We start from the raw sequence: 27202 nt of genomic DNA on the forward strand, positions 1-27202 counted from the left end.
GTCAAATTTAAAAGTGCTGGCTAATGCTAAACGTAAATTTCGTAAGATTGTTATTCACGTCGGGCGCTAATGATGTTCGACTTCGCCAGTCGGAGATCACTAAAAATAATATTAAAGAGGTGTGTGAATTTGCAAGCACGATGTCGGACAACGTAATCTGCTCTGGTCCCCTCCCTGCTTACCGGGGTGATGAGATTCACAGCAGACTGCTGGGTCTCAATGGCTGGATGTCTAAGTGGTGCCCGCAGAGAACAACATAGGCTTTATAGACAATTGGATGAGTTTCTGGGGCAGACCTGACCTGTTGAAAAGAGATGGTCTTCACCCCTCTTGGGGTGGTGCCGCTCTTCTATCTAGAAATATGGCATATAGTCTTATAGCTCCAACATGACCAACTAGTGCCCAGGTCAGGAAGCAGACAGACCGGCTAAACCGACCGTCTGCTAGCTGCCTCACGTCACAGAAGGCAGTTAATTCTCAGCACATAGAGACTCTTTCACCTAGATATCACACTATAGAGACTGTGTCTGTTCCCCGAATTAGAATATGCAGAGAACGTCCAAACCTAATCAAAAGCAATAATTTAATTAATGTCCAACAAATTAAAACTACCTATAATTCAAATAAGCAAACGATAAAACTTGGCTCAAGCTAAATATTAGATCACTTTCCACAAAAGCACTTTATGTATATGATTTGATCAATGATCAGAAGCTAGATTTGCTTTGTTTGACAGAAACCTGGCTAAAACCAGATGATTATATTACTCTAAATGAATCTACCCCCAAAATTATTTCTATAAAATGAGCCACGTTTAAAAGGTAGAGGGGAGGTGTTGCTACAATTTATAACAATATTCTTAGTACTTCTCAGAGGGCAGGCTTTAAATATAACTCATTTGAAGTTTTGGTGCTGCATATAACATTATCTACAGAATCATGTGCTAGTGATAAATCTTCTGTCATGTTTGTACTGGCTACTGTATACAGGCCACCAGGACACAGCACAGATTTCATTAAAGAATTTGCTGATTTTCTAACTGAGTTAGTACTGGCGCAGATAAAGTCTTAATTGTTGGCGATTTTAATATCCATGTTGATAATGAAAAGACTCATTAGGATCAGCTTTCTTAGACATTTTAAACTCCATTGGGGTTAGACAACACGTCTCTGGACCTACTCATTGTCAAAATCATACTCTAGATCTAATACTGTCACATGGAATAGATGTTAAAATGGTTGAAGTACTGCAGCAAAGTGATGACATTTCAGATCACTATCTAGTCTTGTGTGAACTCTGTATAGTTAAACCTGTAAACTCTGCACCTTATTACAAGTATGGTAGAACCATCACTTCCACCACAAAAGAAAGCTTTCTAAATAACCTTCCTGACTTATCTCAATTCCTTAGTTCATCCAATACGATGCAAAAACTTGATGATGTAACAGAAACTATGCACTCTCTTTTTTCTAGCACTTTAGATACAGTTGCTCCTTTGCACTTAAAAAAGATAAAAGAAAACAATCTGACTCCATGGTATAATGACAACACACGCACCCTAAAGAGAGCAGCCCGGAAAATGGAGCGCAGGTGGAAAAAACCAAATTAGAAGTATTCCGTATTGCCTGGCGGGAGAGTATGCTGTCATACAGAAAAGCATTAAAAATAGCAAGATCTGATTATTTTTCATCCCTTTTAGAAGAAAACAAACACAACCCCGGTATTTATTCAGTACAGTGACTAAATTAACAAAAATAAAGCATCAGCAGGTGCTAATATGCCCCAAGAGTATAGCTGCAATGAGTTCATGAATTTCTTTACTTCTAAGATTGATACCATCAGAGATAAAATTGTAACTATGCAGCCGTCAACTACAGTTTCACATCAGATAATGAGCTTTAGATCCCCTAAGGAAAAATTACACTCTTTCTCTATTATAGGAGAAGAAGACTTGTACAAACTTGTTAAATCATCTAAACCAGCAACATGTATGTTAGACCCTATTCCATCTAAACTATTAAAAGATCTGCTTCCAGAAGTCATAGATCCTATTTTGAACATTATTAATTCATCATTGTCATTAGGATATGTTCCCAAAACCTTTAAACTGGCTGTAGTTAAACCTCTCATTAAGAAACCACATCTTGATCCCAAAGACTTAGTAAATTACAGACCAATCTCTAATCTCCTTTTCTGTCAAAGATACTAGAAAGGTAGTATCCTCACAACTGTATTCCTTTTTAGAAAAAAATGGTGTCTGTGAGGATTTCCAATCAGGTTTTAGACCGTACCATAGTACTGAGACTGCTCTCATTAGAGTTACTAATGACCTGCTTCTATCATCTGATCGTGGTTTTATCTCGTTATATAGTGCTATTAGATCTTAGCGCAGCATTCGATACTATCGATCACAACATTCTCTTGGATAGACTAGAAAACTATGTTGGCATTAGAGGAAGCGCCTTAGCATGGTTTACATCATATCTATCTGACCGCTATCAGTTTGTGGCATTAAATGAGGAGGTATCATATCGATCAAAAGTGAAATATGGAGTTCCTCAAGGCTCAGTGCTAGGACCGTTACTTTTCAACCTTTACATGTTACCTCTGGGAGATATTATCAGGAGTCATGGTGTTAGCTTTCACTGCTATGCTGATGATACTCAGCTCTATATTTCAGCGCAGCCTGGTGATACACACCAAATTGAGAATCTAACAGAATGCATAGTCGATATAAAAGCTGGATGATGAGTAACTTCTTAATGTTAAATTCTGAAAAAACAGAGGTGCTAATAATTGGACCTAAAACCCCACATATAATAATCTAGAACACAGCCTATCACTTGATGGCTGCTCTGTTAATTCTTCATCATCAGTTAGGAACCTAGGTGTGCTGTTTGACCGCAATCTTTCCTTTGAAAATCATGTTTCTAGCATCTGTAAAACTGCGTTTTTCCATCTTAAAAATATATCTAAATTACGACCTATGCTTTCAACCTCTAATGCAGAAATATTAATTCATGCGTTTATGACCTCAAGGTTAGATTATTGCAATGCTTTATTGGGTGGTTGTTCTGCACGCTTAATAAACAAACTTCAGCTAGTCCAAAACGCAGCAGCCAGAGTCCTTACTAGAACTAGGAAGTATGATCACATTAGCCCAGTTCTGTCAACACTGCACTGGCTCCTATCAAACATCGAATAGATTTTAAAATCCTATTAATTACCTATAAAGCCCTGAATGGTTTAGCTCCTCAATACTTGGCGAGCTCTTATCACATTATAGTCCTGCACGTCCGCTGCGTTCTCAAAACTCTGGCCATTTGATAATACCTAGAATATCAAAATCAACTGCAGGCGGCAGATCATTTTCCTATTTAGCACCTAAACTCTGGAACAATCTCCTAACTCTGTTCGGGAAGCAGACACACTCTGCCAGTTTAAATCTAGATTAAAGACACATCTTTTTAACTTAGCCTACACATAACACACCAACACACCTTTTATTATTCAAATCCGTTAAAGGATTTTTAGGCTGCATTACTTAGATTTGCTGGAACCGGGAACACTACTCCTAAAATACGATGTACTTGTGACATCGTAAAAAGAATAGCATCTACGCTAATATTAGTCCTGTTTCTTTCTCAATCTGTTTTCACAGTTTGTATCCAGACTAGATGGTGGATCAGCACCCAGAGATTATGTTCATCAGAGACCAGAACACCTAGATGCGCCCGTCGACAGATCACCAGATCCTGATGCACACACACACACGCACACACTAAGTCATTTACACTACCTGACACAGCTGCGTTTAAAATTGAACTGGAGGTTAAGTGCTGGGCGTCCGGTCAGAGGAGAGACTGACCCCAACTGAGTCTGGTTTCTCCCAAGGTTTTTTCTCATTCTATATGCATGGGGTTTTGTTTCCTTGCCGCTGTCGCCTCTGGCTTGCTTGGTTGGGGACACTTAACTTCTAGTGACTATCGTTGAATTGACTACAGAGACCGTCTCTGCATTTAATAAGAAATTGGTCACTCTCGTCACTATATATCCCTGTCATTATACTGTACAGTGCTTTGATGCAACCTGTGTTGTTAAAAGCGCTATATAAATAAAAATGATTGATTGATTGATTGATGATGACATACTGGGGTCCAATGGAAAACGCCACAGCCTCAACCTGTTACTACAGGTAACATGTGGAAACTAGTAATGTACTGACCCCAGGATAGGACTGTAAGCATAAAACTTATCTGTGGCAGGTCCTATCCCAGGAAGGAGAGGAAGGACTAGCAGCAGAGACAGACAGAAGACTCTGTCAAGGGAAGACACAGGTTCACAAGGGGAAACCTTACAGTGGAAGATACACATATAGGATCGCTGTGGAAAATCAGCTATATGGAACACCTAGCCCAGTACAGGGGAAGACCGGACCCGGGAAAGCTACACTGATATTGGGCCTGGTGTAAGACTGCTCTGCCAAGTCTGACTGCCGTGGGTGTTGGAGGAAGCCCCACAAGGGTTAATCGTCCAGAAAACTTTACTGGAGGAGAAAAACAGTGCTCACATTCCTGGGTGACGACAGACAGTCCTTCCTGCCAATTACCTGTTACCCAACACACAGGAAGCAACTGGCTCTATGCAAAGACTGTAGTACCTCGCAAATGTGTTCAATGTTAATAATTCTTATTAAAATAGACCTCTGGAAATAACGTATATAATAGGTATAATCAGAGAGAGGGAGGCCTTAATCCAACATCACAAGGCATTTTGTTTATGAACCAAGAGCAGTCCCTTAGAAACTTCTACACCAGAAAGAGAGGGGTTGCTACACACATATAAACTCTGATCATTATATTACATATGTTACACTTATAAAGTTAAAGCCCCTCATTAGTTACAGCAGCACTTTCTGTTCTGTTAAACTCGACTGTGGTTCACAGGTTTTCAGCAGGTCTTTGAGTTTCTCTTCTGTCAGACTGAGAGAAGCTTTTGTGGTTAGAGATGTTAGCAGGTCATCCTTCAAACAATCTTAACCCAAGTCTCTGAGACCAGACCTTTATACCTCTACAAACAACACAGAGACACGTCATGGAGAGCCAATGATAGTGTAACCTCATGATGACCTGAAAACATCTCTCCCACAGAGACCCATGACGCACTGAGATAATGCTGAGCTGAGCGCTTAATTATGGGTCCTTTGAGACACTTCTGTAAAGATTCAATGGATTGCATCTGAGGTGCATCTGAGTCTTTGTCTGACTTGAAGGACACATAATATATCAATATTAATATTCCTCAGTGTTACTAATATCACAAGGATCATGAGCTTGTTTTCTCACCTGATCTCCAGACAGTGTATGTGACTGAGGTCTTGACTTGATCTCTGTGAGTAACTTCACATCTCCACTCTCTGTAGAGATCTTCATTCAGGAGTGTTGTATTCAGTCTGATGATACAGTGATCTGATGAGATTAATATCTGATCTCTGGAGTCTGATCTCTTCAGTTTAACACCAGCCTGATTCACCCAGAACATCTCAATTCTCTCAGAACTGATCCAATCACAAGAGACTCTAGTAAATGAATACAGCTGACAGAAGAGAGTCACAGAGTCTGCACTGATCTCAGTCTGTGAGGATGATGAAGATGATGAAGAAACTGAAATAACACACACGCCACACACTTTTCAGTAATTATAGGAGAATAAACAAAGAATTTGTTACTTTTAAATTAATTATATAATCATAAACTTACCCTGAAGAACATGCAGATAAACAAGAGCATCAGGTCCTTGTTTTATTCCATTCACATATTGTCTGCAGGTGTAAAGTCCAGAATCTTCTTCTGTGATGTTCTTGATGTTCAGAGAGCAGTCAGACCTCAGACTCAGTCTCTCATGTCTCTCTGTGTCTTTCCTCTTTATTCCTAAAGCGATTAGTTCAACTGCTGCTGAATGTCTGTTATAATAGATCCATGTAGTTGATCTACAGTCATGAAGAGCATTATTACAGGACAGACTGACATTTTCACCAGAACTGATGAACACATGATCATCCACTCCACTGATACCTGAAACACAACATCTGACTCATCATTATATTATATATTAATAAATGAAAACATAAAGGATAAGAAACAGAAGATGTCTTTACCTGTGAGAAGTGAAGAGAGAAAGATGAGTCCCAGCAGACACAGATCACACTTATCAGACATCTTCTCTTTCTGACCGTCTTCCTCTTCAACTCTTTCTTTAAATACTTTCAGTTCTTCCTGTGTTCGTTCACTTCCTCTGATCTACACACTGAGTGTTTATTCCTGACACGATCTGCTTCTGACTAACTCTATATCACTGCATGATGGACGAGTGTTGAATTAACGCCATATTGTAATAATAAAACCACGCTGATATCTCAGTATTTCTGTCTGATCGTCACGCTGCAGTGCAGATTATGAAATCAAACTTCCTTCAGTCATGTTTTCCATCTATTTCAGAGTGGAGATGATTGACAGCAGTTCTACACTTTCATAACTTAAAACAGAGTATTAATTATAGCAGTGTTTCAGAGTGATCTCAGTGTTGATGTTCAGAGATGTGTGTTTGACCGCCGTGATCATCTCTGAACCCAGATTAGATTGAAGATGCTGTGAAGGACACTTCCTCTTGATTCTGCTGCATGTTTTCAGTTAACAGTGACATTAGTTCAGACCCTTTAATAAACTGAAGTTAAAGCTTGCTTTATCTGAATTCACAAATCAATGAAGTTTTTACCACATTCATTCATTGATTTAAATCCAGTTAAACCTTAATTTGGTAACTGTCACATCCACACACACACACAGAAGAGAAGGAGAGGATATAAGGTTTGTGGGACTGGTGTTACGTGACACAGGTGTGACAGTAACATGTTTTAACTATGATTTATGAACAATTAATGTCAGACGTGACACACCTGCTCCAGACCTTTGCAGGTCATCTTTCATTTCACACACAACTAACATGATCCATAGAATCCAGCTATGACCCTAACATCCAAGAGATTGGAGCAAAAATACCCAGTGTGAGTTCTTGTCTCATGTTTATTTCAGATGATACTATATGAGCTATATGATTGAGTGAGTCCCATAATCCACACGTGTGCTTCTTTTGTCAGAATGAGTGCAAATGTGATATTAATTTTATACAACAGTTCAATAAATCAGAACTCATTCTTATGTTATATTTTAGACACAATATTATTTGTTTTGCTTAATTTTGACTGGGAAATATAAATTATTGTCTGTCTCCACACAATACAGTCATTCGATTCTGAATAAATCCACATTTGAATGAATCAGGTGAACCAATGATTCAATGATTCATTCATAAAGACAGAACGAATCAGCCATGCGAATGAATCAAATTAATGAATGATTAAATGACCCACTAACTAACTAATTAACCTACACCTACTTATTTAGAGTATCATGTCATACATAAAAAAAGTCCAAACTAATGGAAAATTCACTGAGAAATAAGAATTCGTCATTTCTTCATTAACGTTTCAAACCTGTATCATTTCCTTTGTGGCAAAACACGAAGGAAGAATGTTTAAACCAAAACTGTTTTTGTTACAATTGATTCACATTGTATTAAATCATCATGGGCTAATCATCTTGTTTTATGTTGCACAGTTTACATTAAGCCATCACAGTTACATAGTTAAATAATACTATTTGAAGTAAATAAAGAGTTTCCAGAGCGACCTCTTGTAATGTATATTTGTATAAATGTTTTCTCATTTAAAGTTGTTGTTTACCGCAGTAGAGCTGAACCTGGATTAAACTGAAGATGCTGTGAATTCTCACACATTCAGGGGCTCCTCTTCTTCAAGTAAGCTGTTGCATGCAGCTTTTCTCAGTCAACTATGACTAAGTCAACAACATAATCCATTACATTACACATTTTAGGTAACGTAAACAGACTACTTTTAAACTCACTTATCAAATAGATTTAAACAGTATAATCTTGTACCACAATGATGTAATAATGCAAAGGTAGAACAATATATTCCGTTTATTGTAATTAACAACATTAATTGTTGTATTACACATTATATTACATCAGGTTTTCTGAAACTCGGGTTGATAAAGGGTTGTCAGAGAATTTGCATTGACTCAAAAATGAAAGGAAATTATTGGCACCTATCTTAAAGCTTAAATAAACAACCTTTAAATACATATGAGCAACTGACCTTGTGCTCCTTTTTCAACCAGGCACTTATTGCCAAAAAGGAAAATACAAAAAACAAAGTGCATGTGTATGTGTAATTTCTTTATTTCAAAATGACCTTATATATTTATATTAACTCCATAGCTGTGTGACTGCATGGTTCTACGTCTTCATCTCAGATCAATGTGAATCATCTCAAACCTCACCAGCTCTTCTCTCACAGATGATCTGAAGAAGAATCACAGTAGGAGCAGCAAACACTGCCAACTCTACAATAATCACAATCACTGCAGGAAAGATAATAGACACAATTAAATTCTTCAAAAAAAATTCACAATTCCTCCGAAAGCACTACAGACAGACTGTTTCAGTATTAGTGAACTGTTGCACCTCTGAATAATGTTTCAGCAGTACTCCTGACTTCAGTTTCTGCTGGAGCTGTGATCATGTCTGCTAGTTCTGTTCAAAGATAACAAACATAGAAACAAAACATATCAATACGTCAGCTTTACTTCACATGAATCAAATATACCAGACCTGTGTGCACTATATTACTAATTGTAACATGGAACATGTACATGGAAGGGAGAAGCAAACGTTAGTTTAGTGAGTTTTATTGAAAATCATAGTGTAACAAAGACTCAGGTGAGTAGTGTCCAACATGGGTAACTTCAAACAAAGGCTCAAAGGTAAGTTCAGGTTCACAGTATAGACAGAACAAGTAAGATTCACTTTTCCTCAAAACAAGGCTTTGGGTATATCCACAGAGTCATAGAACTCTGAACTTCTATGGAAACACAGGGAAATTGGCAGAACGTAGGAGATAAGCCAGATACGAGTGTCCATGTAACTTCGATACCAGCCGAAGAGGAAGTGACTGAGGTAAGTATAAGTAGTGTGCTGGTGATTGCTGGTGCAGGTGATGGTGATTGGTATTCGTGTGATTGTTCATGGTGTGGTGTGTTCCTGATTGAGCAGTTGGTGACCCGTCATTGTGAAAGGGACTGCGGGAACATGTGGTGGTTGTGACACTACCCCCCCTCCACGGGTGACTCCAGGCACCCTAGAGCGGCGAAGGGGATGACCATGGCCTCTGGGAACAGGACAATCAGGGTGTTGGTGATGCAACTCCTCTAAGAGAATGGAGTCTAGGATTTCCTCACAGGGGACCAAAGACCTCTCCTCAAGACCAAGGTATGTCTCCGAACTGCTCGCTGCAGATGGACATGTGCTGAGTCCCACACCCTCTCGCTCTCTTGGAACCAGTGGTTTACAGCAGGCACTTCCGAGACTTCTCCGGACCGGTGGTTGATGACTTAGAATACATTGAAGGGGAGTTAGTCCAGTGGAGGTTTGACGCAACAAATTCTGAGCATACTCAGCCCACGGTAAATACTAGCTCCAGGTCTCTTGGTGTTGTTAGCAGTATGTCCGAAGGTACCGGGTAATTTCCTGAGGACAGGCAAACCGAGGTTCCCAGGAGCTAGAAAAAGGCTCACCAAACCCTGGAAATGAATTGGAGTCCTCGGTTTGACACAATGTCTTCGGGGAGTCTAAAGTTTCGGAATACCTGGGTGAAGAGTGTTTCTGCAGTCTTCAGAGCTGTAAGACCTTTCAATGGAATTAACTTGCAGGCTTTCGAAAAACGACTGACAAGTACTAGAATAGTGGTGAAACCTTGAGATGGAGGAAAGTCTGTGGAAAAGTCGACTCCTATGTGGGTCCAGGGTTGGCGAGGGATGGGTAACGGTTGGAGTTTACCTTCGGGTAGATTTATGTGAGTATAAGTAGTGTGCTGGTGATTGCTGGTGCAGGTGATGGTGATTAGTATTCGGGTGATTGTTCATGGGTGTGGTGTGTTCCTGATTGAGCGGTTGGTGACGTGTCACAGTGAGATATTATTCAGTAAGAGTGTTATAAGTGTTAAAAAATCACATCTGGCATGACTGCATCAGTCAATTTATTTTTACATTACTTTTGTATTTAACATTGTCATGTAAATTTAGGTTTGGTGTAGGGGTATTTCCAACATCCAACACTCACTAGATATTTCTGAACAGCTGAAAGCATACCTCAAGCACCAAACTAAAAACACTGCAATGCATGCCTGTATCAACGTAATAAAAAGGTGCAACTGTCATGTAGTAAACACATGTTTTAGCACAACTATATTTCACTTTAAAAACTGCCACAAAAAGTGCAGTAAGGTACATAATTACAGGTTTGTAGAAATGCATGCAGAGGCACTGGGTTGGGAGGAAGCACTTAAAATAGAATAAAGTACAAGAATAGCCAGCATCTCATACCCTGTTCAGGGAACAACGAGATCAGATTAAAGTAATTCCTTAGTAATAGTTTATTCAGTAAGAATTTGCTAAATTGGTAAGACGTAATAATGACATATGATGCAATATTTGTATTTTTAACAAACAATGTTCTTTTGAATATTTTATCAAAATAATCTCAAAAATGTCAAAGTTTTTGTACAAAAGGTAGTACATAAGCTATTTTTCTGAAGGGATGTAAAACATGTTACACCCCTCCTGAGATCCCTGCACTAGTCACCTGTTCATTACAGAATTGAGTTTTTAAGTTTAGAAATCATTAAACGATTTAGCTCTGCCTTATCTTACAAAGTTACTCCCCCCTAACATTCCTACAAGACGACTACGATCTGTGGAAAACATTTCCCTCACACTCGTCTGAAGATGAGAGAAACTAGTGAGGTTTATTTATATAGCACATTTAACAGAGCAAAGCTGTCCAAAGTGCTAAACAAAAGTCAAAAGAGACATAACAAGCAGAAATATTAAAAACGGCTAAATAGATACAAATGACAATAAGATCAAAAATTCAAATGCTTGGGAAAAAATACATTTCAGCTTCATTTTAAAAATCTACAGGATGAACAAGTAGTAAGAAGGCTTTTTAGATACAATGGGGCTTAACTATTAAGAGTTTTAAAAACAAACAACAGAATCTTGAGCTCTGAACCGAATGGAAGCAAATAAAGTGAGGCTAAGATCGGGGTAATGTGATCAGTTTTCTTGGCCCTAGTCATTTTAAATCATCTGTAGACATGCAAATGATGACTGAGGAAGACTCAAATATAACGACTTACAATAATCAAGACAAGAGGTGATAAAGGCATAAAAGACTTTCTCTAGATCACAAAATGATTTCAATCTTGAGATGATCCGTAACTCTTGAAAAACAGTGATTCTTAGAACTTCATCTCTTAATGTCTTCAGAGAATAATTAATTATATCTATATTCTGTCAGAAGAAACGAGTCTCTGAGAGAGACACATTGATGCTGTACCTTTAGTTGTGTATGTGTTTGTAGTTGGTGGATCCTGAGAGGTTGTGATGTGGACTGGAGTCACTGCTGTCGCTGAATGAGCTCGAGCTGTAAAGATGAATGTTAGTTCAGATGAATTACACTGTGGAATATCACATATCATATTATATCATCATATTTTAATCAGCTAATACACATTCACACAATCATTATATTAGTGAATCTAACAGCGACTCTTCAGTAACTGATCATTGAGCTTGTTTTCTCACCTGATCTCCTGACAGTGTATGTGACTGAGGTCTTGACTTGATCTCTGTGAGTAACTTCACATCTCCACTCTCTGTTGAGATCTTCATTCAGGAGTGTTGTATTCAGACTGATGATACAGTGATCTGATGAGAATAATATCTGATCTCTGGAGTCTGATCTCTTCAGTTTAACACCAGCCTGATTCACCCAGAACACCTCAATTCTCTCAGAACTGATCCAATCACAAGAGTCTCTAGTATAGGAATATAAATACAGCTGACAGAAGAGAGTCACAGAGTCTGCACTGATCTCAGTCTGTGAGGATGATGAAGATGATGAAGAAACTGAAACATAAAATAACACACTCTTCAGTCATCGTGAAAGTTTAAATTAAGAATTTTAAATCATCATGTAATCATAAACTTACCCTGAAGAACATGCAGATAAACATGAGTGTCAGCTCCATGTTGTTGTCCATTCACATATTGTCTGCAGGTGTAAAGTCCATAATCTTCTTCTGTGATGTTCTTGATGTTCAGAGAGCAGTCAGACCCCAGACTCAGTCTCTCATGTTTCTTTGTGTCTTTCTTCTTTATCCCTAAAGCGATCAGTTCAACTGTTGCTGAATGTCTGTTATAATAGATCCATGTAGTTGATCTACAGTCATGAAGAGCATTATTACAGGTCAGACGGACATTTTCACCAGAACTGATGAACACATGATCATCCACTCCACTGATACCTGAAACACAACATCTGACTCATCATTATATTATATATTAATAAATGAGAACATAAAGAATAAGAAACAGAAGATTTCTTTACCTGTGAGAAGTGAAGAGAGAAAGATGAGTCCCAGCAGACACAGATCACACTTATCAGACATCTTCTCTTTCTGACCGTCTTCCTCTTCAACTCTTTCTTTAAATACTTTCAGCTCTTCCTGTGTTTTTTCGCTTCCTCTGATCTGACACACATTCGCTTTGAACACAATCTATAAGCTATTCTTTACATTACTGTTTCACTTCTTTATTGTATCAGTTTCCAACATGTTGTTAAATTAATATAAAATTATTAATGATACACTTCTGCCAGAGTCAGCTAAACAGTTTGACCGCACTGGTTTAACACACAAAGATCTGAGATCATCTCTGAAACCAGTTTGAACTGAAGGCTGTGAATTCATACACAATCACAGCAGTTTCTTTTCTTTATTTAACTGGCTTTCTACATCTGTACATTGATAAATATGGCTGCTAAAATAATCATCATTTATATATATCACACCTCTAAAAACTGAGTTTAAGACACAGAGAATCGTAGTAATCTCATGAAATCAGTGGAGTCACTCTGAAACACAAGATGCTGTAAATATTTTTCACAGGGAGAGATGACCAAAAACAGGGGTGTTGTTTATTCTCTTATTGACGTCCTTTTGTTCCTTTGGATATCCCTTCTCAGATTAGTCTTATTGCATGGCAGGTTTTTGATTTCGCTCCTTACGTAACTGTTTGTTATTTTTATAAATAATAATGTGTGATGAGTGCAATCAGGTGTGTGTCATCAGTTCAGTGGGTGATGGGAATTAAAATCCGGAGTGAAATACAACAGTCAATGTGATGAGTGAATGGAAGTCCATTGACACGGAGTAAAAAAAGATACTGAACAAAATAAAATGAAATAAAACTGCTCTTGGTTATATGTAACAACTTCTCTGTGTATTCAAACTTGTTTTGAAACATTTTGAATTTCACTGAAAACCTTTTTTTTCCACACACTGGACTTTTGTAGAACTCTAAATATATTCATATCATCACATCACACAGTTATTTTCAGCACATAGTCTATTAAAGTTCCCAGAAAATGAAACGGAGTCAGTGAGTCAGATATTTATTGAAAGCACAAGTTCAGTGAACAATCTTGAGACAAACTGTCTGTTACTTAAAGCAAATGAAATTAAACCTAAGTTTAAACTAATGAAAACATAAATATAAAAGCAAGGTAGTCCAAGACACAATACTGAAAAACCACCAGAGTAAATGTTAGAAATAAATAAGCAAACCAAATATTCAAAGATAGAAAATCAGCTGGGGCTTCAGTGCCTTGCATACAGACAAACTGCACTTTTGTTTGGATTATTCTGTGAATGAACAGCCATAAAAAAGAACATAATTTTAGTTGAAAACTAAGTCATGTCAACACCTCCTGAATGTGTGAAAGAGGGGGTTTTGTTTTGAAATGTTTATATTAATAAACAGATCATGAAGCACAGTGCATCTTTTAATGTTAAACTATTTCTTTCAGTTATTTAGAAGTCATTTCAAACTTTTGGTAAAAAAAATTATATAATCACAGTGTTCGCAAAAAGTATTAGTTAGGCTATTCAAAAATACTGATATTAACTGTATAAGAAGGTTCATAAAAAAGGGTAATATCTATTTATGTCAGACTAAGAAATCAGTTTGCTTTTAATCTTTGCATCTTTTGGTGTTTGTGTATACTTCTCTCCAGACTTCTGTATTTTTATTTTTTTGCTCCAATATAATACTTGTCTTTGAGAGTATATTGCGAGTAAAAGACTGTGGGATATGTCTTAAATGAAATCATGAAATCAAAAAATTTACAAGTCTTATTTTTTAATGGAATACTGTAGTGTTCATTATAAATATCTTCATTTTTCTTGTAAAATGTATGTGCCCTTGTAAATTTTAATCAAAAATTTAAACCAATGCTCTGGCAAGGCCTATCTTTGAACAATTAATGTATCTTTTTTTAGACTGATTTTTTAGACTAGATTTCTCTCTGTTCTGTTCTGTTCTGTGTGATTTACAGAGTTTCAAACAGGACCTACAGGAACCAGCTATGACCCCAGAGCCCCACATTGAAATGAAATCACTGTTCACTCCATCAGTCCACTCACACAGAGAGAGTGAACTCAAACACGTTTATTAATCAACTGATTCTCAGAGAAACCGACAGATCCAGTAATGAAAAGATTTATCTTGACATGCTAGAAAATGTATTTCACCATACATACATGTTTGAAATTTTTTTATTATTGACAAATAAAACACATTACAAACACAAAACAGTCGACTAGGTGAAACACTAAATTATCATTGCTGTCATATAAACCCTCATCTTATTACCATAATTAGTGCAAGCTGACACTTAATTAACCGCTCAGTTGTTCAGAAAACAAGTCTAGATCAGAATTCTATGAATTTTGAAATTATCTATCCAGGTTCAGGTTTCTGCTGGTTTTCAAAAATGGATTTCATGACAGTGATTCAGAACTCACATTACTATTTCTGGATTACTAGAGGCCCTAAAGCAGCACCAGAAACGATCCTGAAGGGCTGGAGTTCAGCAGAGTTCAGCTTCAATCCTAATCAAACACACCTGAAGCAGCTCAACAAGATCTTACTAGGTAGATCTTCCAGGCAGGTGATTTGAGGTACAAATGAAACTAAACTCTGCAGGACACCAGCCCTCCAGTTTGATGACTCCAAACTAAAGACATGCTGTGATGATCAGTTTTAGAGGTTTACTTCATTTCTGTTACTGAAATGCACAGTTCTGATGGAATCTACGTAATCTGGATTTTTGGATAAAAGTAATCTCAATCTTAGTTTTGAACACATACTAATGATTTGACCCTAAATCAAAACTGTATTTTTTTTATTGAACAACAGATATATTTTTTAAGATTTGATCAAATCTGACCAGATTACTCCTGAACAACGGCCCTAGATGATTTAGTGAGAAAGCCTGAATTAATAATAAAGACAAATGCATATAGTTACAAAAATGTGACAAACTGAGCAGAATAACCAATAACCACAAGCTTGAAATAGAACATGTAAAAAAAAAACTGTGAAAGCCTGAACAAAACCATTAGGAGTCAATTATATAATGTGTGTTTTATGAATAATTATTTGTCTGATTTGTGATTTTGCTCTTGTTCACAGAGGACCACCCTCCGGGGAAAAGGCGGGGCTCACTCCCCCGGCTCCCGATGTTGGGCAGCGTCCGCCAGCTCCACTGCCTCAACGAACTCTATGGCCGTTGCATGGTTCCTCATCCTTATGGCCTGTAGGTGTGAGCGAGGGAGAGCTCGCAGGAACCGGTCCACGACGACCCGTTCCGCCACCTGACTTGCCGACGGGGTTCCGTCTAATAGCCAATGTTGCGCGAGGCGCGAGAGCTCCGCATCTTGTGCTCAGGTTGGGAGACGAGGGTTGTGTTCCCAGCTGTGGAACTGCGGAAAGCTATCCGGATGTGCGAAGAGAGATCCTTGCGCGGCTTGGACTTTCTCCCATATCAGCCGCGCAAGGATCTCTCTTTGCACATCCGGATAGCTTTCCGCGGCTTCGCGAGAGAGAGAAAAGTAAGCCCGCTGGGCTTCACCGGTTAAAAAGGGGGCCAGCACTCGTGCCCACTCATCAGGGTGCCATCCTTCTGTATTGGCCGTCATCTCAAACATCAATCAATCAATCAATCATTTTTATTTATATAGCGCTTTTAACAACACAGGTTGCATCAAAGCACTGTACAGTATAATGACAGGGATGAATAATGACAGGGATGTATAATGACGAGAGTGACCAATTTCTTATTAAATGCAGAGACGGTCTCTGTAGTCAATTCAACGATAGTCACTAGAAGTTAAGTGTCCCCAACCAAGCAAGCCAGAGGCGACAGCGGCAAGGAAACAAAACCCCATGCATATAGAATGGAGAAAAAAAAACCTTGGGAGAAACCAGACTCAGTTGGGGTCAGTTCTCCTCTGACTGGACGCCCAGCACTTAACTTCCACTTCAATTTTAAACGCAGCTGTGTCAGGTAGTGTAAATGACTTAGTGTGTGCGTGTGCGTGCATCAGGATCTGGTGATTGGTCCACGGGGCGCATCTAGGTGTTCTGGTCTCTGATGAACATAATCTCTGGGTGCTGATCGACCATCTTGTCTGGATACAAACTGTGAAAACAGATTGAGAAAGAGACAGGACTAATATTAGCATAGATGCCATTCTTTTTACGATGTCACAAGTACATCGTACTGTAGGAGTAGTGTTCCCGGTTCCAGCAAATCTAAAAAGGAATACAGTTGTGAGGATACTACCTTTTCTAGTATCTTTGACAGAAAAGGAGATTAGAGATTGGTCTGTAATTTACTAAGTCTTTGGGATCAAGATGTGGTTTCTTAATGAGAGGTTTAACTACAGCCAGTTTAAAGGTTTTGGGAACATATCCTAATGACAATGATGAATTAATAATGTTCAAAATAGGATCTATGACTTCTGGAAGCAGATCTTTTAATAGTTTAGATGGAACAGGGTCTAACATACATGTTGCTGGTTTAGATGATTTAACAAGTTTGTACAAGTCTTCTTCTACTATAATAGAGAAAGAGTGTAATTTTTCCTTAGGGGATCTAAAGCTCACTATCTGATGTGAAACTGTAGTTGACGGCTGCATAGTTACAATTTTATCTCTGATGGTATCAATCGTAGAAGTAAAGAAATTCATGAACTCATTGCAGCTATACTCTTGGGGAATATTAGCACCTGTTGATGCTTTATTTTTTGTTAATTTAGTCACTGTACTGAATAAATACCGGGGGTTGTGTTTGTTTTCTTCTAAAAGGAATGAAAAATAATCGATGTTGCAATTTTTAATGCTTTTCTGTATGACAGCATACTCTCCCGCCAGGCAATACGAAATACTTCTAATTTGGTTTTTCTCCACCTGCGCTCCATTTTCCGGGCTGCTCTCTTTAGGGTGCGTGTGTTGTCATTATACCATGGAGTCAGATTGTTTTCTTTTATCTTTTTTAAGTGCAAAGGAGCAACTGTATCTAAAGTGCTAGAAAAAAGAGAGTGCATAGTTTCTGTTATATCATCAAGTTTTTGCGTCGTATTGGATGAGCTAAGGAATTGAGATAAGTCAGCAAGGTTATTTAGAAAGCTTTCTTTTGTGGTGGAAGTGATGGTTCTACCATACTTGTAATAAGATGCAAAGTTTACAGGTTTAACTATACAGAGTTCACACAAGACTAGATAGTGATCTGAAATGTCATCACTTTGCTGCAGTACTTCAACCATTTTAACATCCATTCCATGTGAGAGTATTAGATCTAGAGTATGATTTTGACAATGAGTAGGTCCAGAGACGTGTTGTCTAACCCCAACGGAGTTCAAAATGTCTAAGAAAGCTGATCCTAATGAGTCTTTTTCATTATCAACATGGATATTAAAATCGCCAACAATTAAGACTTTATCTGCGGCCAGTACTAACTCAGTTAGAAAATCAGCAAATTCTTTAATGAAATCTGTGCTGTGCCCTGGTGGCCTGTATACAGTAGCCAGTACAAACATGATTTATCACTAGCACATGATTCTGTAGATAATGTTATATGCAGCACCAAAACTTCAAATGAGTTATACTTAAAGCCTGCCCTCTGAGAAGTACTAAGAATATTGTTATAAATTGTAGCAACACCTCCCCCTTTACCTTTTAAACGTGGCTCATTTTTATAGAAATAATTTTGGGGGGTAGAATTATTTAGCGTAATATAATCATCTGGTTTTAGCCAGGTTTCTGTCAAACAAAGCAAATCTAGCTTCTGATCATTGATCAAATCATATACATAAAGTGCTTTTGTGGAAAGTGATCTAATATTTAGCGAGCCAAGTTTCATCGTTTGCTTATTTGAATTATAGGTAGTTTTCATTTGTTGGACATTAATTAAATGATTGCTTTTGATTAGGTTTGGACGTTCTCTGCATATTCTAATTTGGGGAACAGACACAGTCTCTATAGTGTGATATCTAGGTGAAAGAGTCTCTATGTGCTGAGAATTAACTGCCTTCTGTGACGTGAGGCAGCTAGCAGACGGTCGGTTTAGCCGGTCTGTCTGCTTCCTGACCTGGGCACTAGTAGGTCATGTTGGAGCTATAAGACCATATGCCATATTTCTAGATAGAAGAGCCGCACCACCCCAGGAGGGATGAAGACCATCTCTTTTCAACAGGTCAGGTCTGCCCCAGAAACTGACCAGAGCATAAAATGAATCCCTGATCGCTAACAGAGAAGGATAAACTATACATGTGACAGACGGTGCAAGTGACGATGCAGGGAGAAGCCATTTACTCACCGTAAGGATTCACTTACCACTCTTGTTTTGATGAGCTTGTGAAAGAGGAGCGAATAAGCGCGAGGAACAAATGAACAGGAGCGGAAAAAAAAACCCCACAATAGGCACGAAAATGCGGGTGGGAGCAAAAGTGAATCGGCTAACGAGTACTAACTCACCGCCGAGTTTTAAATTAAAGCGAACGAACTAACAGCAGTCTAATTAGTTAGATTAATTTAATAGTATCAACGATATGTACACAGTTAAATTATATTTGATCGCTAGAGAAGAGGTGATAAATTGAAAAGCGAAGCGAAGCTACACGCAGCTACAAACAAACCAACCTCTCAGCAGACAGGAGCAATCGAGCAATCGAGCAGGACCCAAAAACAGCAATATAGGAAGTCATCTGAAACATCTGTAGGAAAGCCTCAGGGTTGTCGTGGGCTGACATTTTGGGTAATAGTTTGGTGGCTTGGGCGCGGGGGTCTGACAGCGGTATTTGTTGGGCGTCGGCGGACCGTAAGGCGAGGAGCTCCTGCTCTGCTTCGCTCTGTCGGGTCGCCAGGTGCTCAACTATTTGTTGCTGACGGACCCTGACCTCTGTGAGCCGCGGTAGCAGTTCTTCCATTATGGGGGAGGAGCACTACGCCACGCGGGGGAACTAAATGGGAGACAAGAGAGAGAAAAAAAACAGGGGGTGAAGGCAAGTTTACTGGCCGGTGTTTCTTCACACAATTGCCCGCATTCTCCACCAGTGTGACAGGGTGAAGAAACACACGGCAAGGGGGTTCAAAACAAAAGACCCGGAGGGTGGATTTATTGCACAAAAAGTGGTTGAAATACGAGTGCAGGTGAAACTCCCGGTGTGGGTTGGTGCTGAGGTGCTCTTTCGTGAGTTCCTCCTGGTGCAGTGGATCCGTGCTGTGACATGCAGGCTGACTGGTTATACGCTGCTCTCTATGGGGAACAAGAGAAGAGTAATTATTCTCGGCATTCATGGAGGCAAGTGCTCATACGTGGTGTGTTGTGTGGCCTTCTTATGCCACGCTGGTAATGGGGAGCAGCTGGGTCCGATCAGCCTGTGACGAGTGTGGCCAGGTTCTCCTCGTTGGTTTTCCGGGGCGACGCTGATGGTGGTTCGGGACGCTCGTCACACTACTTATAATGAAACTACTATAACATAAAAATATATTTCTTTTAAATGTATGGCACAGTAATGTAAAATAATAGCAATTAAAAAATAGTAAGTAAAGGCAGCAACATGTGGTATTTAAAGCTAAAAAAGAAAGACTATTAAAAATCCTTCTTTATGCAGGCACAAGTGGACTGCAGCTGCCCTCTCCACCTGGGAAATGTCCACATACCCCTTGGCCGCCCTGCCGTTGAGGGGGGTGAGGATAGAGAAGGCAAATAAGTGGTTTCTAGCTGAGAAAGGGGCCGTACACGACTTTTTGACAACTCCTCAAGCACTCATGTACTGATAAGAAAGGAAGTAGGGTGAAACTTGTTCAGGAGACACTGCAAACAGAGTTCGTGGCCATCGTGGAGGACAGGTAACGACCACACCCAAGAGGACACAGCTGGAACGTCATCTTTAAAAAGAAGCAAACCAACAGTGTTCAGTAATTGCTCTCTTGTGAAATATCCAGGAGAATCGCTGAATAAACAGGTACTGTGTCGTTCGTCACACAAACAGCTTCTTCTTCCGGCTCTCTTTGTTGTGAATGCGTCTAGTAAAGCAAGCATGTATCACTAGACTCCAAAGCAAAAATGTAGATGAGTGGTTGCATGTGTCGACTAATATACTCGTCTGACGGGAGTGGCTCAGGATGAGTTAACCACTTGCCAAATTTCATTGCCGTTTTCTCTCAATCAGCAAATCAGCTCCGAGCAAGACCCCAGTCTGCCATCACAACATAACTTGTAGTGACTGACAGACCATTAAACACAAACAGGTCTTTTCCTTTCCTCAAAAATATTATTAAATAAGGTGATTACAAGAATTTGTTAAATTGAGTAAAACTCATAACAGGGAAAGTTTGTTTTGTGGCCGTACCTTGTGAATTTCTGCTGTTGTTGTGAAATGAACTGCTGTCGTTGTTTCAACTCGAGCTGTAAAGATGAATGTTAGTTCAGATGAATCAAACTGTAGAATATGACAATCATATTTAAACTGATTGTCACGGTTTGAGGAGAGATGAGGCAGGCAGACAGGAGAACACTTGAACTGTTTAATTAAACTTAGGAGTGGTGTAACGCCGAGCAAACATCAGCTCAAAACAAAGTAAACACAACATGAATACTCAAGTGCGGGAAGTCCGTATTAGAAGGGGTATTCCTCAGGAAGATTGTTTGTGAGAGCGCAGACAGAAGCTTGTGGTAGTAACTTCAATCCCAGCCGAAGAACGACTGGGCTTTCGGTGTATATATGGGGTGAGTTGATTACAAACAGGTGTGGTGAACAGGTGGCTAGAATTCAGGAGATGATGAGCGGGTGATTGGCGGGACGGTGATTGGCGGCGTGGGAGACCCCCTCGGTGATCTGGCGGGTGTGTTTGTGGGCACACCTGTGTTCCAAGATGGGGCTTTGGACCGAAATTCCCAGTCAACTAGGAGGGGCGGAAGAACAGGATTAGTGTATTTACTTCAGGAGTGAAAGGCATGGAAGGAAGAACAGGATTAGAGTATGCAGGAGTATTGAAGGAAGGTAGTTGGAGCTGGTAGGTGACAGAAGTGATTTGCCGGACCACGGGAAAAGGACCGATGTACTGGGGACTCAGCTTTTTACAGGGCAGGCGAAGGCGGATGTCCCGGGTGGAGAGCCAGACCAATTCTCCCGGCTGGTAGATGGGGGTAGATGATCCACTAGATGATCCGCTTGGTGTTGATGATGTCGCACTGCCTGTTGGAGTTGGACATGGGCTGAGTCCCATACCCTCTCGCTCTCCCGGAACCAGTAGTCCACCGCCGGAACCGAAGAGGGCTCACCCGACCAGGGGAACAGAGGAGGTTGGTAGCCCAGCACGCATTGGAATGAGGTGAGCCCGGTGGTGGTCTGGCGGAGCGAGTTCTGGGCATACTCGGCCCAGGGCAGGTACTGGTTCCAGCTGTTCTGATTCTGGTGGCAGTAAGCGCGTAGGTAGCGGGCAAGCTCCTGGACCTTGCGTTCCGTCTGGCCGTTGGTCTGGGGATGGTACCCGGAGGTGAGGCTGACCGTCACCCCCAGTAGACGGAAGAACTCTCGCCATACCCGTGGATGTGAATTGCGGGCCTCGGTCCGACACAATGTCTTCGGGTAGTCCGAAGTTTCGGAAGACATGGTTGAAAAGGGCCAGAGCGGTGTCCAGAGCTGTGGGAATACCAGGTAAAGGTACAAATTTACACATCTTAGAAAAACGGTCTACTATTATTAATACTGCGGTATGACCGTCAGAGGGAGGCAGGTCGGTGGCGAAGTCAATTCCGATGTGGGACCAGGGCCGCTCGGGTATGGGGAGAGGTTGGAGCTTGCCCTCCGGGAGCCGACGAGGTGTGGAGGTCACAGCACAAACTGGGCAGGAGCGAACATACCGAGTAACGTCTTGTGCCATCCGCGGCCACCAGAACCTTTGGGAGAGAATGGAGAGGGTTCGGTACCTGCCAGGATGCCCGGTTCCCGGAGAGGTGTGTGCGGAGTCCAGGAGGGCGAGGCGAAAGCAAGATGGAACATATTGGCGGCCCTCCGGACCTCCCGGCGGAGCGGGCTCCTCGCGGCTGGCGGCACGGATCTGGTCCTCCAGTTCCCACACTATAGGAGCGGCAAAGACATGAGGAGGAAGAATGGGTTTGGGTGAGTCGGGTACCTGATCAGGTTGGTGGATACGGGATAGTGCGTCGGCTTTGCCGTTCTTGGAACCAGGTTGGTAGGAGATGGTGAAATTGAATTGTGTGAAGAATAACGACCAACGGGCTTGTCGGGGGTTCAGGCGTTTAGCTTTTCTGAGGTATTGCAGGTTCTTGTGATCCGTGATAACTTCGAAAGGGAACTGGGATCCTTCCAGCCAGTGCCGCCATTCCTCCAGGGCGAGCTTGATGGCGAGGAGTTCCCTGTTGCCCACGTCGTTGTACTTCCTTTATAGAATTAGGTTTTGGCCACTCCTGCACTGCCCGGATCTTCTGGTGATCCATCTTGAGGCCCGCAGGGGTGACGATGTAGCCCAGGAAGTGAACGGAAGATTGGTGGAAGCGGCATTTCTCCAGTTTGAGGTATAGGTGGTGATATCTCAGGCGAGTTAGGACTTGACGTACGTGTGAGTGATGAGTTGGCAGATTGGGGGAGTAAATGAGGATGTCGTCAATATAGATGATGAGGAATCGGTTGAGCATGTCTCGGAAGATCTCATTCATGAAGTCCTGGAACACTGAGGGACTGTTAGCGAGGCCATACGGCATAACAAGATACTCGTAGTGTCCGGAGGGAGTGATGAATGCGGTTTTCCACTCGTCACCCCTGCGGATACGAATAAGATTGTAGGCGCTTCGGAGGTCGAGTTTCGTGAAGACGGTGGCCCCACGAAGGTTCTCCAAAGCGGCAGGGATGAGAGGAAGTGGATAGGCGAATTTTTGGGTTTGGGAATTGAGGGCTCGGTAGTCGATGCAGGGTCGGAGACCACCGTCTTTCTTCGCCACGAAGAAGAAGCTGGATGCGGCTGGCGAGGTAGATGGGCGAATGAAACCTTGCTGGAGGGCCTCCTCCATCGCCGCCCTCTCCGGAACCGATAAGGGGTATACGTGACCTTTGGGAATCTTGGCACCTGGCAGCAGGTCGATGGCGCAATCCCATGGCCGGTGTGGAGGAAGGTGAGTGGCCGCCGACTTGCTGAACACATCCTGGAAATTCTGGTACGGTTCGGGAATTGGGGTGTCGTGCTCGGGCTCCGGACTTTCCACTGAAGTGGATCCTACAGGCATGGAAGAAGAATTAGAAACAGGTAGGGGTAGATTTCTCAAACAGTGTTGGAAACAGGAAGCACTCCATTTTAGGATTTCACCGGATCTCCATAGGATGTCAGGCTGGTGTTGCTCCAACCAGGGTCTCCCGAGCACGACATCCACCACTGCGTCCTCCAGGACGAGGAGTTGGAGTTCCTCCAAGTGAAGCAGACCGATCTGAAGGGTGAGCGGTGGTGTGGTGTGGTGTATGCGGCCCCGGCCCAGCGGGGTTCCCTGGATGGTGCTGATGCGGTAGGTAGTGTCATTAGAGCGAGAGGGAATCTGGTATCTGCGGAGGGTCTTGGAGGAGATGAAGTTTCCGGCAGCGCCGGAGTCCACGAGGATATATACAGGGAAGAGGCGGATGGCATGGATCAATTGACCAGATATATGTGGCAGATTGGTTACTTGGGGAGTAAAGCGAATCGTACTCACCGCCGGGCGCGGGGGCCAGACAGGACAGGTGTTGAGGCGGTGATTCGGTCGTCCACAGTACAGGCACAGGTTGGCAGCAAGTCGGCGGGTGCGTTCGGAGGGAGTGAGATGGTAGGTGTCCGTGATCATGGGTTCGTCGGATGGATTCTGTGATGGTGAAGTAGGTAGCTCTGGTGGTTGACGGGCCTCAATACAGGCATTGAGGTGTTGGGAAAGACAAATCGTTTTGTTAATGAAGGTTTCTAGTCCCACAGTATCGTCATGAATCGCCATTTGTTGGCGAAGCGTCGGCTGTAAACCCCGGCAGAATACAGAGGTTTGAGGAGAGATGAGGCAGGCAGACAGGAGAACACTTGAACTGTTTAATTAAACTTAGGAGTGGCGTAACGCCGAGCAAACATCAGCTCAAAACTAAGTAAACACAACATGAATACTCAAGTGCAGGAAGTCCGTATTAGAAGGGGTATTCCTCAGGAAGATCGTTTGTGAGAGCGCAGACTGAAGCTTGTGGTAGTAACTTCAATCCCAGCCGAAGAACGACTGGGCTTTCGGTGTATATATGGGGTGAGTTAATTACGAACAGGTGTGGTGAACAGGTGGCTAGAATTCAGGAGATGATGAGGGGGTGATTGGCGTGGGAGACGGTGATCTGGCGGGTGTGTTTGTGACACTGATCTTTATTTTGCATGAGTTACAATGCAAACAAAAATGATAAAGTTTAAATCCCTTCATTAGTCAGTACTTTACAACAGCACTACATCAGTTCTGTTAAACTCGACTGTAGTCCATTTGTTTTCAGCAGGTCTTTAAGTTTCTCTGAGACTGAGAGAAGCTTTTGTTTCTCAGTTTGTTCTACTTTAATTATATTGTTTAATTTTGTTGTTTTTGGCTGAGCAGTAGTTTTGAGTACTAGATTTCTCTAATGCATAAAAGAAGTCAGCATTCTTAAGTGTTACTGATATAATGAGGATCTAAAACTGATCATGAGCTTGTTTTCTCACCTGATCTCCTGACAGTGTATGTGACTGAGGTCTTGACTTGATCTCTGTGAGTAACTTCACATCTCCACTCTCTGTTGAGATGTAGTCAGTCTGATGATACAGTGATCTGATGAGAATAATATCTGATCTCTGGAGTCTGATCTCTTCAGTTTAACACCAGCCTGATTCACCCAGAACACCTCAATTCTCTCAGAACTGATCCAGTCACAAGAGTCTCTAGTATATGAATATGAATACAGCTGACAGCAGTCACAGAGTGACAGATCTCAGTCTGTGAGGATGATAAAGAGACTAAAACACAAATAATACACTCTTCAGTCATCATAAGAGTTTAAATTAAGAATTTGCCCTTTTTACATTTACCATACAATTATAAAAAACCTACCCAGGATCTGGTGATCTGTCGAGTTTGTTTTAATATTATTTTATTCTGTGAGTTATGCGCATCTAGGTGTTCTGGTCTCTGATGAACATAATCTCATGTGGGTGCTGATCCACCATCTAGTCTGGATACAAACTGTGAAAACAGATTGAGAAAGAAAAAGGCAGGACTAATATTAGCGTAGATGCCATTCTTTTACGATGTCACAAGTACAGTCGGGATATTGTAGATAATGTTCCCGGTTCCAGCAAATCTAAGTAATGCAAGAAAAGAAACTTGGTACTTTATCAGAATGGACAAACCATGCCTAATTTAGGAACCTAGCCTAAAATCCTTTAACGGATTTGAATAATAAAAGGTAAAAATCCTTTAAAAACGTGTTGGTGTGTTATATGTGTAGGCCAAGTTAAAAAGATGTGTCTTTAATCTAGATTTAAACTGGCAGAGTGTGTCTGCTTCCCGAACAGAGTTAGGGAGATTGTTCCAGAGTTTAGGTGCTAAATAGGAAAATGATCTGCCGCCCGCAGTTGATTTTGATATTCTAGGTATTATCAGATGGCCAGAGTTTATCAGATGATAGAAGCAGGTCATTAGTAACTCTAATGAGAGCAGTCTCAGTACTATGGTACGGTCTAAAACCTGATTGGAAATCCTCACAGAAGAAGTAGGGCTCCCTCTGCTGGCTGGGTGCTACAATCATCATATGATCTTTTGACCAAGCTCCACAGAAGTGACCCAGCAGATTTTTGTTGAAAGGTTATGAGGTTGTAAACTTAACAAGGTCACCAAAAATTGGATTAGAGGCTTATCTTGGTCAGATTTTGCTCAATTGAAATTATATATGAAATTATTATAATTATATAATTATATAAGATTATATTATATATTAATTGTTGGTACACTTTACCAACACCACGAACTGAGGCCCATGGCAAAGCTGGGAACAAGATTTTTTGAAAACACTTTTCAAAGGATACTTTTTTAATATAATTTCTTTCCTTTGGTTATGCTGATTTAATGCCTTATTTGTCATTTTCTATGGATGTACCGGTCAGCCATATTGAATTAAATGAAAAAAAAAGTTTTTGTGCTACTTTTTGCTTGTTTTTTTATTATTATTATTTTTATATTCGCTACCATTTTCGAGAAATAGATCTTCAAAGTAGACCATGCCCATGTTTTTTGAATGAGGCTAATTAGCTCAGCATTCTAATATGTTACAGGCTAACCAATGACTATACTGCGACTTTTCAGCTATCGAGGTGCTTCACAATTAACTTGACGTGTTAAACGGTTAAAAAAATGTTTTGTCAGCTTATTGTGACACCTCTCCTCTGGCGACTGTGCAACTAGTCTCACAAAGTGCAGCGGGCCACATCGGCTTCCACGCCTCCCGGACTTCCTGGGCCTCTCGATGGCCAGTCAGCCCTTGCTCAAGGCCTTCATAGTAATTTTTTGTTATAAAAAAAAAAAGAGCGTGTTTGTAGAAAATGCACCTCTAGGTGGGTCC

The 27202-nt window shown here is 40.9% G+C and overlaps 2 protein-coding genes across 2 annotated transcripts; both read right to left on the bottom strand.

Moving 5' to 3' along the window:
- Positions 1 to 5325: 5325 nt before the first annotated feature.
- Positions 5326 to 6231, bottom strand: LOC122330440. The gene is made up of 3 exons (XM_043227434.1): positions 6158 to 6231; positions 5760 to 6074; positions 5326 to 5663 (listed from the first exon to the last, which is right to left on the bottom strand). The coding sequence occupies exons 1-3, from the start codon at positions 6216 to 6218 to the stop codon at positions 5326 to 5328; spliced, it is 714 nt and encodes a 237-aa protein (XP_043083369.1). The 5' UTR covers positions 6219 to 6231.
- A 3014-nt stretch (positions 6232 to 9245) lies between these two features.
- Positions 9246 to 12664, bottom strand: LOC122332401. Its single transcript, XM_043229710.1, has 6 exons — positions 12589 to 12664; positions 12191 to 12505; positions 11784 to 12107; positions 11536 to 11622; positions 9459 to 9529; positions 9246 to 9347 (listed from the first exon to the last, which is right to left on the bottom strand). Exons 1-6 carry the CDS (start codon positions 12647 to 12649, stop codon positions 9246 to 9248), a joined length of 960 nt encoding a protein of 319 aa, XP_043085645.1. The 5' UTR covers positions 12650 to 12664.
- Between the last annotated feature and the right edge of the window lie 14538 nt (positions 12665 to 27202).

This window comes from Puntigrus tetrazona, chromosome 3 (assembly GCF_018831695.1).
Source record: "Puntigrus tetrazona isolate hp1 chromosome 3, ASM1883169v1, whole genome shotgun sequence".
Classification (NCBI taxonomy): domain Eukaryota; kingdom Metazoa; phylum Chordata; class Actinopteri; order Cypriniformes; family Cyprinidae; genus Puntigrus; species Puntigrus tetrazona.

Coding starts and splice junctions, on each gene's coding strand:
- LOC122330440 (XM_043227434.1), bottom strand. CDS start 6,218: ATGTCTGATAAGTGTGATCTGTGTCTGCTGGGACTCATCTTTCTCTCT. Junction 6,075..6,157: donor TCTCTCTTCACTTCTCACAG/GTAAAGACATCT, acceptor GTTGTGTTTCAG/GTATCAGTGGAGTGGATGAT. Junction 5,664..5,759: donor TTATCTGCATGTTCTTCAGG/GTAAGTTTATGA, acceptor GTGTTATTTCAG/TTTCTTCATCATCTTCATCA.
- LOC122332401 (XM_043229710.1), bottom strand. CDS start 12,649: ATGTCTGATAAGTGTGATCTGTGTCTGCTGGGACTCATCTTTCTCTCT. Junction 12,108..12,190: donor TTATCTGCATGTTCTTCAGG/GTAAGTTTATGA, acceptor TTTATGTTTCAG/TTTCTTCATCATCTTCATCA. Junction 9,348..9,458: donor GGTTCCAAGAGAGCGAGAGG/GTGTGGGACTCA, acceptor CCATTCTCTTAG/AGGAGTTGCATCACCAACAC.